Source organism: Lagopus leucura, unplaced genomic scaffold (genome assembly GCF_019238085.1).
Source record: "Lagopus leucura isolate 7727_CA_CO unplaced genomic scaffold, USGS_WTPT01 Super-Scaffold_100004, whole genome shotgun sequence".
Taxonomy (NCBI): domain Eukaryota; kingdom Metazoa; phylum Chordata; class Aves; order Galliformes; family Phasianidae; genus Lagopus; species Lagopus leucura.
In genome coordinates, this window is record NW_024962264.1 from 14,561,717 (window position 1) to 14,581,247 (window position 19,531).

At 39.2% G+C, this 19,531-nt stretch overlaps 1 protein-coding gene across 4 annotated transcripts; it reads right to left on the bottom strand.

Annotated features, from left to right (window-relative positions):
- Positions 1 to 36: 36 nt before the first annotated feature.
- Positions 37 to 19,170, bottom strand: INTS10 (integrator complex subunit 10). Of its 4 annotated transcripts, none has more exons than XM_042871517.1 (18): positions 19,008 to 19,170; positions 18,367 to 18,434; positions 18,185 to 18,288; positions 17,325 to 17,464; positions 16,523 to 16,604; positions 15,836 to 15,976; positions 15,416 to 15,587; positions 14,823 to 14,992; positions 11,793 to 11,926; positions 10,939 to 11,092; positions 10,254 to 10,336; positions 9,359 to 9,511; positions 8,344 to 8,452; positions 7,854 to 7,933; positions 7,241 to 7,403; positions 6,135 to 6,228; positions 2,143 to 2,220; positions 37 to 410 (listed from the first exon to the last, which is right to left on the bottom strand). In XM_042871517.1, the coding sequence occupies exons 1-18, from the start codon at positions 19,134 to 19,136 to the stop codon at positions 254 to 256; spliced, it is 2,211 nt and encodes a 736-aa protein (XP_042727451.1). In that variant the 5' UTR covers positions 19,137 to 19,170; the 3' UTR covers positions 37 to 253. The 4 variants fall into 4 exon arrangements, with proteins under 4 accessions (XP_042727451.1, XP_042727453.1, XP_042727452.1 ...); XM_042871519.1 differs by lacking the exon at positions 19,008 to 19,170 and adding an exon at positions 18,638 to 18,790; XM_042871518.1 differs by lacking the exon at positions 2,143 to 2,220.
- Positions 19,171 to 19,531: the final 361 nt, after the last annotated feature.

A 19,531-nucleotide genomic window follows, 5' to 3' on the forward strand; every position in this document is an offset into this window, starting at 1 on the left:
AAAAGGTAAAAAAACAGAACCAACTAATAACAGAAGGCTTTTTAAACCAAGTTTTATTTATAGAGTTCAATCTGATTTCACAAGGAAACCAAGCAGTGGCCAAATGCTGAGCTGTGTTCTTGTACTGCAGAACTTATTGCTTGCAGGGAACTTCTGTACCTTTAGACAAGCGACTTTTCTACTGCTCTGCTGCTGTCAGGATAGCTAAAAGCCTCTCTCTCCGTGGGAGACGGTGCATCATGATCCAGTCCATTCAAGACAGAGTCTGAAGGAGCAGTATTTTCTCATTAATGCAGAACCTATGCAAGACCACCATGAGATTTTCCCCACAGCGTGAGACTTGGCGCTCCATGGCCAGGCGGAAGTCTTCTTTCACTCCTTTAGTTATACCCCGGGTAACTGTGTGATGCCTTAAGTCATGAAGGAAAGAGAGACAAAAACCAAATCAGGGTTATTTGCAGCACTACAGAAATTTAAAAGGCACTACATGTCACTACCTGCACATCTATCATACCTCAGTTTATAGAGGGAGATCTGAAGCTTGTACTGGCTATTGAAGTAAGTATTTCATAGTGTAAGAGTGTTCCAAAAGATAGGAGTTCTATAAGTGACTATGCTTTCAATGCTTTGGTTATAGTGGCTGTTAGGAAAGAAAACAATGCAGTTCTGCATAACGGGAGAAAGTGTTTTGTTAACCTAGCTTTTTATGATGTTCTCCTTGCATGGAGGGTGCACATAGGAAGCACAGAATCCTATGGGTACCAATTAATGCAAGGTGCAGTGAACTCTTCACAGTACAGAGTACAGTGCCTTCACGACACAAAGTGCAGAAATGAAGCCCGGCTGAGTGTGCACCAGTAGAAGTGAGCTCTTAGGGAGATACTAGATACCAGGGAAGTATTTTAAGCAGAAGATCAAGAATTGTTTTCTAACAGAACAAAAGGGCTGCTAACTGAGCAAGTTAAAGCACTTCTGGCTGGTGAAACTCAGTTTACTGCCCTGGAAAAGGCCTTCCTTATTAATGGCTCTTGCTCCTCATGCTGGCCTGTTATGTTCAATAGCTGGAGTCTTGTCCATAGAACAGTGTTCTGCAGTGCTCCAGACTCCACTCACACTGATCCAGAACTCCATACATTTAGACCCAAACTTCTTAGCATCTACCTGCAAGCCACACTTGGTCCAGGAGGCAAAGGGTATGTCCTGAAATGAAAGCCTTAGCACCACTAAAGGAACAGCATAAAAACAAATGAGAGAGGAAAAGTAAAAATGTTAGCTTTGAGAGGAGTCCTGAGTCAGAAATAAGAAGTGAAGACCTGGACCATACCCAGCATGCACAGTGAGAGACAGAAAGGAAACAAATGGTGAAGGCACACCAGTGCTGGAAATGAAGAATGGCAAAGTCTAGGAATTGCCCTAACCAAAAAAATAGCATTCCACCTTCAATTAAAACACCAATTCCAGAATTTGAGAGGAAACTTGTTGAAGTCAAATTCTGTTCCCAGTCACTCTCCTTCTGCTGAGGCAGCAGAGACCTCTGTTACACATGGAAAAGGCAAAGAGGCTACTGGAAGACTAGAGCTAGGCTGGGCAAAGCAAAACTGCACTGAAAACACTCTAGGATCCTCAGTTTACAGGCTAAGTCATTTTCCACTTCACTGTCTTAAACATTGCTGGCAGGTGAGTGCTATGTTACAGTTACAACCTAAAGGTTCTAACAACCTACAGCTACAGAGCAAGACAGCAGAACTCTTGAAGATGTCTGTCACGTAATGCCTGGACAACAGAAAACATTTCATAACAGCTCAGCTGACAAGAAGTATCTACAAATGGATCCAGTGTTATCTTGAAAAGGTTATGCGCTTGCAAGTACATGACTGAACATCGCTATTGTTTTGGCCAATTTCTACTTTTGTTTTATTCAAAAAGTGATTTATTAAATTGAAAGGACACAGATACTGGCAATTTATGGGAAAAATAAAAGAAAAAGTTAAATAGAACAACATGATTTGCCAGGCAATGTAGGCACAAATGGAGGGGAAAAAAAAAAAAAAGATATTGAATAATAAGTTGCTGAAAACCATGGGCAGTAAAACATGTAGACAAAACACATCACACTATGAGTGGGGTTTTTCCACTTGGTACCTGTCAGCAGTCTGTATGCTGGGCTGTAGCACAGGTATGAATTCCTGCTGTAGTAACCCCATGGGTGGGCTAGAATTCCTTTAAAAAACAGCAAATAGCAGTATTCAAACACCCACACACCAATTAATCCTCTGGTGCAAAACAACCATCCAGAAAAAAAACAAGGGGCAAGAGAGAACTAAGATGAGCCCAAAAGCAGTAAGACCGTCAAGCAGTCTAAGGAGTGCAGGACTGAACAGCACTGAACATACAAACACCCCCAGATTTCATTGTTAAGGCTGCTTTGCAAATGTAGCCTAAATAGATATGCATATTTGAGTGGAGAAAGAACAGTGGTAGGTGCAGAAATCAACTCACAGCTGTAACACAATGAACTGTCATTAGTTGTCCCAGGAAGTGTGCTCATCAGAAAAGATTTAATTCATGGGTGTCCAACCTTTTGTCTTACTTAGGCCACACTGAGTGAAGACAAATTGTCTTGGGCCACATATTATATATAATATTAATAATTACATTAACTATATCCATCTAAGTATCAAAAAATTTATTTTCAAGGAGAACACAGGATAAGAGGACAATAAAACTACAGGGTTGGAGAAGAGCACTGCAGATACCACAGTCTTCCTGCACAGCCAGTGAGAGCGTGTCAGAGAAGATAGTGTCAGGGAGAGCCCACAGCCTGAGGTAAGGGACTTGCTGCTGAGCTCAAGCCAAATGCATGCACAGCTGGTATCAGCCACATGGTGTACATGACAGTATTTGTTACAGGTTGCATACATATCCTTTAGTTAATCCACAGATGACCTTTTTAACTGTTTCAAATTCTAACCACACACAAATGAAGCTGCTATAGGGTGGCATAATGTCACAACAGAAATGCCCACTCAGAGCAACCTCCCTGTGTTAAGGGGAATATTTGCAGTGATGCTTACAACCCAGAGTCACGTGAACTACCATCCAAAAAGTGTCAGCTGGTCTTTGTGAAGCCCTCATCTCTGTGCGCTACTTAAAGCACAGGATAATCATCTTACACTTACATCCTAGAGCAAATCCAATGCCCTACCTAGGGAGAAATGGGAAATTTGGTATAAGGAGAACAGGCCTAGCTTCTTAATTCAAGTTTCAAAACAGTGTAAAACTCACATAGGCACTCAAGCAGTGTATGAAATTCACTCCCACAGATGCTAAGGAGCTGAGAAGCCAACTTGGACATATATGCCTCTAGTACTGAATTAGGTGCCTACCTCCAGATCTTGCAGATGAGCTTTCTGATTAGTATATACTACTTAAATGTGGATGGAGAGCTATGCTAAAGAAAAAAAAAATTCACCTCAATTTAAGAACAAACACATTAGTAGCACAAAAACCTCTACAGTACAGATAACTGAAATAAAATACTCAAAGGAATTACTCAATCATGTGAGATACTTTTTCAAGAACTCATCATGAACGAACACAATATTGGCAAAATTGAACACGGCAAATAGAAAATGAAAAATAGCAGCAAGACACTGTTGGTCCCATGGTGGCAGATGTTTGCAAACAGAATTCTGCACAACTGCGTCTGCAGACTGTTTGCAAGATCAACTAAAGTAAACATACCCAAATGCACAATCAGAATAAAAACTATGCTTTCAAGATGGTTTGTTTCACTTCAACTAAGAATTCCTCCTGCATCCTCAAGGAGAGATGAGCTGGGAATGGGAATAGAGGTAGAAAACTGATCAGCTTTCACATCAAGTTCATGCAGTGTTTGGTAGTCTAAGATCAGTCTAATTAGACTAAGATTATCAAAAATAGGAGCATGATATCAATCAGTCACTTCCTGCATACTGTTTTTTTCCTGTTTAACCTCTCTAGCTAATGCAGCCACAGGTAATCAGTACAGCTATGAAACCCATCTTATCTACAATGGAGTAGAAAGGCAAATATTAGCAGAACTCAGATCTCATTGTACAAGTCTTGCTGGCTGTGCAAAATATGAGCTGGCTTTACCACCTGATGAAACCCAAACTGTGGAACTTCATATTCTCACCATAGATACCAAGGAAAGGGAAACCTCACAAGCTGTATATTACATTTTGCAGAACCTGACTGAGAGGCTACCAAGACCATACATGAGCTTTTTAAGAAAAAGTGTAGTTTACTTCCTGAGTTCAGAAAAAGGAATGGTCTCCCATGAAGAGTAAGGTGCTGAGGATGATATTGGTGTAAGAATCTAAGTTTTACCTGGAAAGAAAACCTTCTATAAGAATTCACAATACAAAAGCTCATTCTTAAAAAAAAAATATATATATACCTGTCATCCTGTTAATTATGACATAGGACTTCTATGCTCATGTACTGTGAGAAAAGACCAGGCAAAGGAAAGATTTTTGTCTTCAGGCTGGTATGGCAAAAACCATGAGCATCCTCCTGTGCATGAACAGTATGCCTCTGCAATCACTAGAAAGATGGTGCAGTAGCTCAAACAACCAGAACTGCTGAGACTTTTGAAAGATGAAAGCCAGTAAGCAGATTTCAGCCTGCAAACCACTTAGAAGTAGCTAGCTAATGTCCTAGGAAACAGAGCTGTGCTGACAGTTGATTAGAAGTGCTGGAGGAGGCAAGTAAGCTAACCAGTGTCACTGAGGTCAACATTGTTGGCACTACGTCTGACCCTCAAAACCACTCCAGCAAAAGCAATATTTGGGATACCAGGGAGTCTCCTCCCGCTCAGCTCCCTGACAAAGTCATCTCTGATGGATCTCAAACACGTAAGAGACACTTTACTCTCAGCCTCTTCCATCTGACAGGATATTTGACTACGGTAGTAAAATAAGCACAAAGAAATGGATTTCTGCAAGCATTTGCCATCATTCAGAAAACATAACACTGGTCAGATGGAGGGCAAAGAGATTTGTCTCACTAGAAGCACTGCTCATCACCTGTTCTGAGGTGAAGTCAGAACAATAAAAAACAGCTGCCATGCAAATTAAAGAAAAAGCAGCAATCCAATGAAGTAGCACTAAGCTATTAAAACTAACTAGAGACAGCAGCCAAGAATTTATCAGGTGTGGTCTTCCCTGCAGAATGCTCTTGCTGACAAAGACTACTATGTAACATCATACATCAAGCAGCACACCCTGATTTTTGTTTTCATGCATCTGGCTACAAACAGAGATACAGCAAGAGTAAAGAATTTGAAAATCAAGAGCTTGAAAGAGTACTCTGGAAAATTGATTTACTTGTTCGAATTTGAACAGTTACCTTTTTTGTAAACTTTAGCCCCGTTATACTATAAGTTAACAGCCAGAATACACTGACCTGCACTAAAACACTGGCAAATTTTTACTAGTCTCCCTTTTGTAAACCTGAAATACATCAAGTTCTAATAAACAATCAGGATATTCCCAAACATCCTGCCTCTTGAAACCTGCAACAGTTCAGTCTTGACTCCAAACAAAGAACACTTCGCAAGTTAATATATATTATTAATTTTCTTCACCATCCAATAAAAAGTTGAGTAGAATAGGCTGTTCAGTACATAATGACAGACGGTCTGCTAATTCAGACAAAAGGTTATACACCTGGAACATAATTGATGTTTTATATTAAGCCTTTCACAGCTTTGTTTGTAACAAGTAGTGCTTTCTGTTCAGCACTGTAATTCAGCCAAATTATTAACAACTTGCACTCGTGCTTCATTTCTTAAAGAATTCCTGCAAATGCAAGTCAAGCCTCTGGCTGAAAGAGCAGTCCGGCATCACTGTAATACACAATTCTAAAGCAAATGCAACACTTAATAACAAAGTTCTGTATAAGGAATTTAAAGTTGAAGAACCCCACAGAGGAGTTCACAGGTCAGTGGAAGAGATTCTGAGCTCCTTATCCAACTCCTTACATTTAAACTCACAGCTATGATAGACTTAATACACTGAATATTAAATAAATGTGATGATAGAACAATTTACTTTAAAAAAAAAAAAGAGTGAATATATTTTCATCCTTACTTGATCAGCATTCCTTGATTTGGCAACAGTTCCAGATGGATTTTCCCACCTTCCTGTGTTCTTAGATAAGCAAATTCCTCCAACATGTCAATATCTGAAGAACACGTTAAAGATTTTTTTTAAAGAAGAAAAATGTAGTCAACATCCCTACTCCTGCATAGAGGCCACAATGCCCACAGGACAACCACAGTTAACAGCTACTAAAGCATCCAATTCCTAAAAGTGATAAAGAAGATCACAGCATGTATCCCCAGCCCTCCAGAAATAAAGGAAAAAAATTTTTTGGTAAATTGTTTCTTGTTTTACACAGGAATACATATCAGTCAGTCAATTTCTTTTTGTACATACAGTCTGACTGCAAGAAAAGCTCATGTCATTAGGACCATACAAATTCACTAGCTGATTTCACATTCTCTTCCTATGCTCTGCAAAGCAAAGCTGACATTGAAGGATATAATGGTACATACCACCTTTTCTATTTCCTATTTTGTCCTTTATTTAGCCATTTCTTTTCTTCCTTGAATACTGCCATTATTGCAGCCTCTGAACAGAGCTTTGTCTCATAAAGGAATCTGAACCTGAGCTTTCCAGGACCGTGGTTGGATGTCTACTCCAGTTAAACACTAAACTGTGTGCATATACTGATCCAAGTGTATGCAAGAAAGCCGACTACATATCAGACACGCTTTGCATGAACCCTGACATAAGTTGTTATCTTACTCAACCCCAAAGCTTACCCACACAAAGCATTCAAGTAATAATAATGAAAATGATTCAGTTCTTTGAAGCCACTTCACCATTTTTGTTACCACCAGCTAAGCGTGGCATAGTAAAACAACAATCTTGTAGTTCAACGGCACACATCTTACTGAGAAAGATTCAACATCCAACACTACTCAGAAGTACTTCAAAGTGTCTGAAGGGTAACAGAAGGCATATTTAGGGTCCATTATTTACCGGCAGTTATTGTGAGAGGCTTGCGTTGTACATGCGTTATACAGAATACTATTCACAGAGAGAACCTGCTGAAACTAGCCATCAGCTTTCTCATCACCCAGGCAAATAACATTGGTTGTGAAAGACATCCCCTGCTAAGGAAAGGATACTTGTGACATAGTTGAAAAAATTCTCATACTGGAAGTTCCCTTGCTGGCAGATTTTGTTGATGGCTTTCAGGAACAAATTTTCACCCCTTGGCCACTCATGCTGAAGTAGAACAATCACATGGCCCAATGCCGTGTCATCTCTGTTGTCAGTGAAAGCTCTGAGCTTCAGGAAAAAAAAAAAAAAAAAGGCATTGATAAGATAAGGAAAGTCACACTACACTTAAACTGATTGGATTTAACTACTTCTGTGCAAATACAAAACAAGCTCTTTAGGAAGTCTATTTCAAGCTGCCCTAACATATATATTTAAAACAGGTTGGAAATTCCCAGCCTAATTCTCTTCAGTGACTTAAAGCAAAGTCTAGAGATATAGGCAAAAGTATTTTGAGGTAAACCCTATTTTCTCTGCCTCAAACTTCAATGACTAAAAAAGAACAAATGCTATTCCTCCCCTCAAACAGAAGTGTCCATTCACAAACCCACTGAGGTGAGAAACACTTGAAGTAGAGCCACTTACACCTAGTGCCACCACTGGGATAAGGCCATGCAATTTCAGGACTCCAGCGATGTATGTTAGGCCTTATGGACTTGAGATCAGCAGACTATAGCTTACCTTGAAACAAGCTAACAACAGATGAAGGCAATAAGGCATGATAGCTCTACTGGTACATGGCCAAAGCTTCAAATCAGACCCTGCAACAGAACAGTTTAACACAGACTTCTTAAGTGCTCTTCTGACTGTAAGTTTGGAAGAAATCCAAATGAAGAAAAATAAACACTTGCCTACAGTCTCCAGTAGGGAAGAAAACTTAGAAGGCAATTACAAATGATTCAAAATGTGACATTATACATTTTAAAAATATATATTCTTCCCTTCTCTTGTACTGTGTAAGGACTTGGTCCCCAAAGCAATTTTATAGGCATCAGCAGGATACAAATTAATAAAAGAAGATGTCAAGAACTACCTCTGTTTTTCACAATGTATTATACAGATATATATAATACTATATAGATAGATAGATAACACAGAATTATATACATCATAAATAAACAAAGACTGAAACTGAGACAATCCTGAGCTTAGGGTAATAGCAACTGCATACCTTTTCTGAATTTAGACTTGACTTTGGGATGCTCCTCCTGTACTTTACCTCCTTCTTGTATTGGAAGTAAAATATAGCACATGAGGTCAAGCACTTTTTCACATGTTTGCTATAAAAAGGAGACAAGATAGAAACAAAATAGGCAGGAAATAGACAAGTCTAATTTAAGTTTAATTATATTAAAAATTTCAGACAAAGCAAAAGGCAAAATTTGGTGCTAGAACTGCAGAATGAATGCATATTTTAGCTTAACTGAGCAAAGAGACAAGGCTGTGATATGAATCCCATGAAGCAATCTCAGAGCTTGAAACCATTTTAGTTGTTCTTAAGAGTGTTAAATCATTAAAAACGCAAAATTTTTAATCTTGAAATACTACATTTTCCAATCAATTCTTAAAGTAGTTTTTAAGAATTTGTCCTGTTCATGGTAAAAATAGAACAGGAAAATGACAATTGAACACTATGACAGAAATGCTGTAAATTTTAATGCAATTTTCTAGAGACAATAAGAGGTCTGAACAGATATATAGTTAGATTCCTAATGAAAAAATATTGGAGAAAAAGGAAAGACTACTCCAACAAAACTAGGATGCTTTGAAATCCTTACTCAAGCTATCTGTACTTTCTATACACCTTTCCTTCCCCTGCAACATGAAGTCTATACACAAGAATTATCTTCATATTTTAAAACTTTCAGTTAATGTAAGCAGCTAAAAAAAAAAAAAAAAAAAAATCAAGCTTTCACTGACAGACCACTAAAATACTCCTAGCTACAGTAAGTCACTGTTTAGTTAACAATGCTAGTCATAGCTACCAAATAGAGTGTATATGTGAGATAATAATGGATACTCAGATTAGGCAGTAAGGGCAATTCTTTTCCCTGTGAAGCACTAATTTTTCTGCAGACCATGGCTTGCATTTGATACCCTATTGGAAGTACACTGACATGGAAACTCAAAGCAGATGGGAACCACAGCGGCATCTAAAAGAGCAGTGCATGGAATGCTGTACATACCCGGTACTCTCCCAGGGCAAAGTGGCAGGTTGCTAACTGGATTAGCGCTCTCTGATTTTCTAGTGATCCTTGTCCTGTAATTTGTTGTGGAGAATGAGATCCCTGAAGAGCTGCTAAGTGATGCAGGCTGCTAATTGCCTTTTTGTACTGCCCCTTTAAGAAGATGGAACAGAGCGTGTAAGATGGGTAGAAAGACAAATAAGAATTCCTTTATAGAGAGCTTTCAAAAAAGTGGGTGTCTAAATAACAAGGCTTCAACATTTCTGTCTAGCAGAAAACTCCCCAGTGATGTGCTATGTACATAAGCATGGATCCAGCCCTTGCAAGGCTGGAGACAAACAACTCTGCTTTAAAAAGCATTTATGTAGAGTCCCATAACTGTAATAAGTTATGGTCCCTGGAGTTAGCTGTCACTCCATTTAGTTATATAAGTCTTGAAACAGCTTTTGTTCTGCAAGAACAAAACAAAACAAAGGGAAATACATGAAAGAACAACCTCTGCTCTGGAAATAGTAGGATGATATTTATAAACTAATTTTTAATGAGATAACCAATTTTAAATCCAATTGAAGCATGTTAAAACCTGTGATTTGAATTATTTTCTCTGATGGTATCTCAACAGAAAGTATTGGCAGACAAGCTGCATTTTAATTTCATCACACACATTTCATCTTCTTCATATGTTAATGCTAGCTGGACTAAAAAAAACTAACACAGGAATAGTGTGTAAGGTAGGTAGCTCTGCACTAAGAATGGTGCGATTTCATCCCCTAAAGGGTCATACTTCAAAGGATGAAGTCAGCAGACAAAGCATCTGACAAGCTAATCAGAGTAGCTTTTCACTAAAAGAAAGAGCAATAGTATGGAGTCGTTTTCAATGTTTTATCTTTTTTACCTGGTAAATAATCATGTCCGTAAGAAAGATTCTTAACCAAAGCCAGGTTTCAGTCTTCCATGACAAACAAATTCTGGTGAACTCTGTATTAGTTATCAGAGAAAAAAGCAGCATATGATAGCTTTGTGTTAAAAAACAATCCAGAAATATACAGCTGTATTTAGAAAACAAAACAGCATGAATGTTAACTCCTTTAAAAATAGGATACTCTTTCAATACAATCACATACAACCATATTTCTGTAATACTTTTCTTCAGTGTCCAACAAATACTGTTAAATAACAGTATTTACTTTTCCCCAAGATAAATTTGTTCTGATATATTGTCTGATAACATCTAATGTGATAATAAAACTAACTTGCTTAAGCATGAACTAAAGCACCCATTAGGAGCCTGTCCTCACCTAGAAGCACTACTACTAATCAACTGTTCCTTCAGTGGAAGCTTCTTCCAAAAGAAGCCATTGAACAAGCAAAGACACAAGGAATGAAAAAGAAGCCAAGAAACATAACATTCAGAAAAGTATCAACTGAGAACAGCTTCTTACAGAACCCAGATAAAAAAATTAACAGGGATGCAAATTAAGCCATATTTCAAAGGCTTCCACTGGCTGGAATTGAGCTTCAGCAATACTAAAACAACAGTAATAATAAGTAAGCGTAGCACTGTCTGTAGTTAGGCTTACCTTTGTCAAGTGATTCCAGTGAACAGAGCAGCTCCCAGCTCTCTCTTGCCAGTTTAAAGCTCTCTAGTACTTCAATAGAGTTTGCAAGGTCTGCCTTATTAACTGCAATATGACGACTTCGTGCCTTTCCAGAAGGATCCTCATCATCTGAGCTCTGCTTATCAACAAAAAACCCAGAGATTCAATACTTAGATCTCATACAATTCTGAAGTAACAGAAGTTCCACTTAACAAAAGTAAGCAGTCCCAAAACACAGATTCCAACATCCTAATTTCATAGTCTTCGCATGACTTTTCACTATTTCACTTAGCTTTTTTTGACATTAGAACAACCTGGTTTGCTACCAATAAAGTCAGTGGCATAGCGTGATAAAGAGTATCCCTACAGATCATTCTCGTAGACATGCTTTAGCCAGATTCCTAATTCAAGGATATATATATATATTACGTTTTAGCACTCAGTTCAAGTCTTCAATGGCATAATGCAAAGAAAATATCCCCATGTAAGTGTAAGCACTTCTATCAGAAATTCTATGAAATGTTTTCCATTATTGAAGTAAACGTATTCACGGTTCCAGTAATATGAAGTCAATTAATTCAGCTACACCTGTAGAAAATCTGACTGCTACTGCCATTCTTCGTAGCTTCTTTAAGCTGAAATGTTCATATCCACACATCTACAGCAGTTGCTACAAAAATTATTTTACTCTTGCTTTTCTTAGCAAAATGCATGTTTCTATAATATAATCAGAAGCTACTATTGTGGGGTAGCTCTAAAAATACATCAAAACCTCTAATGTTGAAATGCCAGTATCAGTGCCATCATTTCACAGAAAGAAAATCTAGAGAACCTACCATTGTTTTTTCTCTCCCTTCAGCAAGTTTTCTCTTTTTGTGTATGTGTTTGTTACGATCAATATCTGTATCACCATAGACATTGGTCACATCCTCAAGAAGAATCAGTGGGGCTTGGTTTGGAGCATTTGGACCTGGGTTTAAACATAAGTTAGATCTCAACTGACCTGAAAAGTATTGTGCTTACATCGAGCCGATTCTTCTTCCTTCACACTGAAGGAATATGTTAAAGAATAAAATCTCAAATGCAATTCAGTTAAGTTGCATAAGCAACCATGGTGAAGCTGTTTTTCCTCAAAGCAGCCTTACAGTAAAGGTTAGAACACATTTACCAGACTCACAACAAATACCTTACAGGCTTTAGGATCTATCTATGAGCCCTTTTCTTATAGAGCAGTCGTAAGATATGCTCTCACAAACTTTCTTCTCATCAAGCATTAATTAATGTTATATCAACACAGTTATTCAACAGGTAAACAGAACAGATAGCTCCAGACTTAACGGCTACAAATATAGCAATATTTTAAAAACATTCTCATTAGGAGTCAAAATAATATGCTGACAGGTAGTAATACCTCAAAGAAGCAAGATTTTTCCACTATAACCATTCAATATAATTTCAGTTGTACAGGAGCTTCCATCACTCTCAAAGCTTCTACAGAAGCCCCATATTGAGGCAAAAAATACATTATTTCTGCTTTCCTTGATAAGACAGAACAATCTGTGAGACCTTGTGTTTGTTACTTCAGATCTCAATGCTTGCATTTCATTAAATAGAAAATGGGACTATACCACAATCTCAAAACAGACTGCTACACAATCACCCACCACTGCAAAATTCCTCCTTCCCAAAATGTTTTCTCTGTCGGCATAACCTAAATACACCTAGATATGCAAAGCTCAGACAAAAAGAAACATAAAGGAAAGGGGAAATGCATTAATCCATTTTCCCTTTTTGAGATCTGCCAGAAAACACAGTAATGCCAACAGGAGTTTTCTGTACTTGCATTCGCCCTGTTACTATTTGCGTGATTTAAGACTTACTGACTCTACTGTCAGTAGAAGTTGGTACTACACCAACAACCTACTATGCTTACTAAGTGACTATTTTACCTCTTTCAACTAGATTCAAACCAGATACCATCAGTTAAATGTCCCCTATGCAAAATTTATAGCAAATTCAAAGAACTTCCACTGTAACATATCTTTCTGTGTCACGATGTAACCTGTGCGCACTTAAAATGGCCAAGTCAATGTAGAAAATAGCATTTGTGAGAACAGATAAGTATGTACCACAAGTGGGATCCTGGGAGACTTTTAACACTGAAGTCTCAAGAGCTGCCTACTTGTAAAACCTGAGAAAAAAGCAAAGGGCTTTTCTGTTACTCACTCTCCTTTCTCAAAGCACCCATGCAATCACTTTGCTTTCCAAAGGATATGTTCTTGTCAGTAGCAGGCAAACATACCATAATCTTTACACCAAAACCTCCAGTCTTAAAAATCTAAGCAAACTTCACCTTTTGCTTGTGCTGCAAGCCTTCCCTTGCATTACACTGAATGCTATACACAGCCATTTTTAAGTTTTTCAGCTTAATTAGAGTCTAGGTTACAGAGTTTAATTATTTCTTGCATAGTGTCATAAATGAAATACTAAAAGCATCAGCCCAAATAAGCAACTGCTGTCAAGCCCAAGAAGTGTGAATTGCCTCATTCACTTCTCAAGTCCTCAACGAGGCAAATAAGAATTACGTAACAGAAACGCACTGAGAATTCTCTCTCAGGATCTCCTCTAAGTTCACACATGTGACAAGAAGATAGTCACATACCAAAATTCAGAGCTACTAGACTGACAATGTAGCTTTTGTTTCTCCCTACCACACAGTGTATAATTACTCCACTCATCATTACCTCAAGCAGGAAAAGATACTAAGACTTGTAAACAATACTCATAGTATTTTTAACTTGAAATATATATTATATAATATATATATATTATACTTTAAAATAGTAATTTTAACTTCATTATTAGTCAGCCACTGTAGCATCAATAAATAATTATTACCCACTGCAAAGAAAGAGAATAGCAGATACAACTATTTCAGATCAGACTTTATCCAAGAAAGGCAAAAAACACAATCTGACAAGATAAGAAACAGAAGTGTACCCCTTACTGAGAATCAGGGCTTACTAAACACTCCCATAAAGAGAATCTCAAAGCAATTTGACAATGCAGCAGATTTAAGAGGCCAGGAAAAACAGCAAATAACATTCATGTTAAAATGCTCAATTCAGAAATTAAATAAAGATTCATGCAATACAGGTTTTTAAAGATAATGCTTAAATTATGCAAAAAGCTTATATAATCAATGAATATACAGATGTTGTAAGTAAGAAATACATAAGAAAGTTAGGCTAAGTAAGATCATCACAACAAGAAGATAACAAACAGAAAACTCTCAAAAATGTTGTAGGCTCTCAATATTCTCAACAAGGAGAAATCTCCAAGAAGAAATCCTTCCTCACTGGCAGTCAGCACTTAAATGAGATCTAGGAGAGGTGGAGCCAGGCTCCACCCCTTCTGGTAGGGCAGGTGAATTACCTTCACCTGCACTCCCATGCCTGACTCATTGCTTGCCTCAGGTGATCAATTAGAGGTTCAGGCCATGATACAGCAGTTCCCATACAGAAGCCGTGAAAATGTAAGCTTCAAAGAATCAAAATCAGAGGAGAAAACCAACATGATGCTGATAGAACAGTGGCAATGAATTCTAGCAATGTTATAGGTAACATCTGGTCTTTTGCTTCTCTCCTCTCTAGACTACTGTTGTTATCTGAGCTTGAAACTGTAACACTACGTTAAACAGATCTTTGCTCCAACCCAATACCAAAGTTGTCCTGAACCACTTCTGCTGATAAGAACAACAGATTGGGACAATTTAAAAGAGAATCCATGTCACTTTGTGAACCAATAGTTTTAAAAGGGTTTTTTTCTGAGGAAAGATCCTGAAGGCATTAGCAATGAAAACTAACCTTGGAAGAGAGATGGCTGGATATTGCTGACGTACTGGAATGCATTCTTAAAGAAGACCAACATTGTAGAATACACTACTTGATTCTTGTATTTAGCATGAGCATCACTATCAAAGTTACTGATGTATCTGCAGAGGTCTTTCATTCTATGCAAAATATCTCCAAAACTTCTGAGAAAGAAAGAAAGAAAAAATTAGCATGTTACACAGACCAAAAACTAAAGCAAACTGAATGTGAAAAGCTTAATGTTTTCGCTCAGGAAATCTCAGCTGCATGTCAGGGAAGTCTAGGGACACATCCCAGCAAAACGTCACTAAATATTCACCTTTTAATTTGTTGTGGCACCTAGGAAAGGACATCCCACACTACTGTCGTTCTTATGTATGACTTTAGTCAACAAGGATATAGTTCAGTAAGTCATTTGAAAGGGGCTCACATTTTTACTTTACATTATACAGTTTTGAAATAAATCTGCGCTGAATTTACAGAAAATCTTTCCTCATGTTAAAGTCCTTCTCTGACTCATCTGCTTAAGGATTAAGAAGATCAATCTTCCTCAAGAAGGAATACCTGGAAAAGTTAAAATTTCTCACCTTCTTCCTTTATCCATTTGCCATTCACACCTCATTCCCACCACAGACAATATTTTAAACAGCCTCTCCCACGGATCTGTAATCTGGGATGATTTCTCTGTCAGACCATCTATTATGTATTTCTGAGAGCTACGTTTGCTTGGAGACATAAGATCAGATGAATCTTGTGAACCTATGAAAACAAATACGTTCTTCTCTTTAGAAAGAAATCAAACAGATGTATAACTAAGGAGAAGAGTAAAAAAACACGTTTGAGCTTTCAGGGTAATCAGAGTTGGCAGGTTGGATGAGGACATCTTAGACATTTTGTCCTATCTTTCTCTACGAGATACATTACACTGAAGTGATGCATTTATAAGCCTATTTCAGTAAGGATAAAATGTATTTTAAGAAAGTCTGATTTTGTAAAAATACTCTTACCTTGATACTGGCTTTCTGTCTGTGTAGATCTAGTTACATAGTTAATATAAAATTCTGCTGCTTTATTCAGGTATTTATATAACAAGCTGGCAGGAAGTCGAACATCAGGGTTGTTAATTATTAGAGGAAGAACATCACAAACTAAAATAGCAAAGAAGCAAAACAAAACCGTTAGAGTTTGCGGAATTTTTTAATTCTATTTGTCCCAAGTAAAGTTTTTCAATTAGCAACATAAATTCCCATCTCTGGCAGACCAAACACCAAAAAGAATCATAGAATCACAGAATCACCAAGGTTGGAAAAGACCTACAAGGTCATCCAGTCCAACCATCCACCTATCACCAATAGTTCTCACTAAACCATGTTCCTCAGAGCACAGAGCCTAAACACTCCTTGAACACCTCCAGGGTCAGTGCCTGCACCACCTTCCCCCGGGCAGCCCATTCCAGCACCTGACCACTCTTTCAGAAAAGCACTATCACAAAGAATCACAAAAAACCTCAAATGAATGACTGCAATACCTGTTTGTGGCAGATGGTAATCCTGCCCTAAAGCAGCCTGACACTGTTCTGAATAAAGTGCTTTTCTAATCTTAATACTAAGACAGCAATTTACTTAACTCCAAATTTATCTCACTGCCATTCTATAAGCTTGTACAAAAAGACAAGTATATTAGCGTTTTCTTACCAAACAATTTTCTAAAACAATTCACTGGGGATTCTTGGTCTTCAATATTTTCAGCTTCTAATAATGTTTCTCCAAGGCCAACCTGTGTAAGCAGAGGTAAAAAACAAATAGTGGACCAGTGTTTTTGGAAACTTTTGGAATTGCAATTCAATGGAGATGAACAATCACTGAAAGTAATTCAGTAGGAATTAACTACTTCACTGGATGCATTAGTATCTATGTAGTTAAACTAGCACCATGTAATACCAGATGAAAAGCAGTGCCAGGCGATAACAAAACCTGGACCAAAAGAATTGTGCCTGTGAGTGTATCATCAAAGAAGTGCACTGCAAGGTGAAAGCTACCACACCTTACATTTGCAGCTTGTCACCTGACCTGCACACTCTTCCTGTTGCGGGTATGAAGTACAATATGTTAGTTCAAGTTAGTTTCAGAACTAACAGGTTTTACAGTCTTCAAACTATGCTTCAATATAAGTACGCCAGTATTTAAAGGGCTCCACCATAGTCTTGTACATCTAAGCAAATGCTCTGCTCTGAGCCTAGTTATAACCTCAAAGTATAACTTTGCCGTCAGTGAGTATTAACTAAAAAAAGCTCAAATAATACTATCTCTTAGACTACAATATTCCTCAACATTCTGTGTGTATGTGCGTTATTCTTTTTTACTCCTCAACACTCTGTGTGTATGTATGTGTGTTTTTCTTCACCCTCCCCTGCCCTTCCCCCCCCCCCAAAAGCATGGAATATTCATTGCATTTACAAAAGAAACAAACAAAACGCTTATTATGAGCTACTCTTACCCCATGTTGTACCACAGTCTCTGGGAAGCGTCGCAGAAGTAGCAGTAGCATTTCTGCCCTTTCTAGTGTGTTAAAACACTGCTCTGTGGCCTTCAGTAACATTTCACACTGCACTCGACCAGGAAGGGTTTCAAATAATCCTTTAAAGAAAAGATACAGTGCAACTCACTGCGTTTGAACTGCAAAGGTGGCTGATTAAGGGTAAATGACAAGGTCAGTGTGACCTTGCTACATAGACAGAAAACATTTCCTTACATTTCTTTCAGTTTTTTAATACCAGAGCCTAAAAAACCTAAAATGCTATCTTTCTGAATGAAGCCTGTAGGAAACCTGTGTTTCTTTGGATGCACTGAACTTAACAAGTAAGAATGCTAATGAGTAGAATAGTGAAAAAATAAACATGCTTCTTCAAGATCTTCATTTAATTCTTTGCTTACATACCACGTCTAACTTCATTACTTTAACTAAAAAGTACCTTTTCCAATTTAAATATTCCATGAGACATAGAAATGAAAATATTCTCCCTATAATTTAGATGTATTCCTATGAATTCCATTCCATGAAAATGCAAACACTTCCTCAATTAGAGTAACGTATACACAAAGGGAGACATACTGCTTATTCTTACAGTTTCTGAAGTGCACCTTCAGAGAAGAGTAATATTACAACTAGTCTGGTGTAAACGGTGCCTTCAAAACTGCCCATGGCTGCTGGCAGCAAATGTGAAGACTTCAAATGCTCAGTCATTTCTCTAGCTTACCAGACTATGCTTTTTGTACTTGCCCAACTAGCTATGAAACCAGAGGGCTTATCTTTATGTTCCTTTTGGACTCTCCCTATTCTCGGAGTAAAATCCTTACCCCTTAAAAACTGAGTCTGCTTGTCCTGTGAATCATTCCTCAGCGCTGCTGTAATAACACTGATCTCCCTCCACACTGCAGGCTGGTCCGGAAAGTTCACAAACCTGTAACAGAGTTTGATGCAACGAATGCAGAGTGATCTGAGAACGTGCTGGTAGGACAAACCACCCCATGTTACGTACATGTCATAGAGCAGCCTGCCCGCCGACGCCGTCCTCTCCGCGTTCCTCTCGATGGTGTACATCTCATACTGCAGGGGGCAAGGACAGCACATTGGCTTCCTGAGCGCATTCATCAATTGCATTATCCTTTCTGCTCCGAGAAAACCGCACGACAACGGACCAACTCAAAGGACACGTGTGTGAATAACGGAAACTGAGAGGAAACGACTGTGGCACTGTCTAACCACACGATGTGCAACGTCTGTATGCACATACACGCAGTGATACTAACATGCTGCTTCATTTCTACACAAACAAAACAGCCAGCGAGTTCCTTGACTGAGGTTCCCACTCAAGTACAGGGCAGAAACGCAATCTACTTCGAAAGCCACTGCCGAAGAGGAGCTCTAAAACTTTCCGACAGCTGCCATCAGAGTGCGGGGCGGCTCCATCAGCCTATTAACGGAAACGCCGTGCCCCCGTCACCACGGCAATCGCTCGCCCCGCCCCCCCCCCCCCCCCCCCCGCCCCCGCGGCAATCGCCCCCCCCCCCCCCCCCCCCAGCCCATTGGCCGACGTGCCCGTCAGTCACGCAGCGCACGCCGCAAAGCCGTGTGGGGGAGCGCCGCGCTTTCATATGGCGCCGGTGCGCTAGCACTCACCTGGATATTGAAGTCGGCGGGATAGAGGCTCCGCGCCGTGATGAGCCAGGCCTTGGCCGCCCATAGATCTCCCGGCACCAGCTCGCGGGCTCGCTTCACCAGAAACTCGCAATCCCCCTGAGCTGACATCTTGCGGCGGAGCGGCGCGCATGCGCACCGATGCCCCGGGGCGGCCTCTGCCTTCTCTTTTGCCCCGCCCCATCCGGGCGACGCGCGGTTCAGGGCGTGTGCAGGAGCCGGCGTTTTGTCCGGTCCTTCCAGGGCCTTTAGCGATGTTCGCGAGGCTGTGCTCTAGCGGCATTTCTTTTGCCTTCTCTATAGGCCTTGTTGGGGGTCTTTGTGCTGCACTGGGGCTAGTGAGGTATAGGGACCTTACTGTGTGTGGGCTGAGGGTCAGAAAATGTATCTGTAGTAGGGAAGTGGGAATTAAGAGCACTTGTATGGATAGGGAGGGCTGAAGTACTTGTTGTAGCTCGGGGAGCAGTTTATGCTCTCAAAACTTGTGGCTTATGAGAAACTTCGTG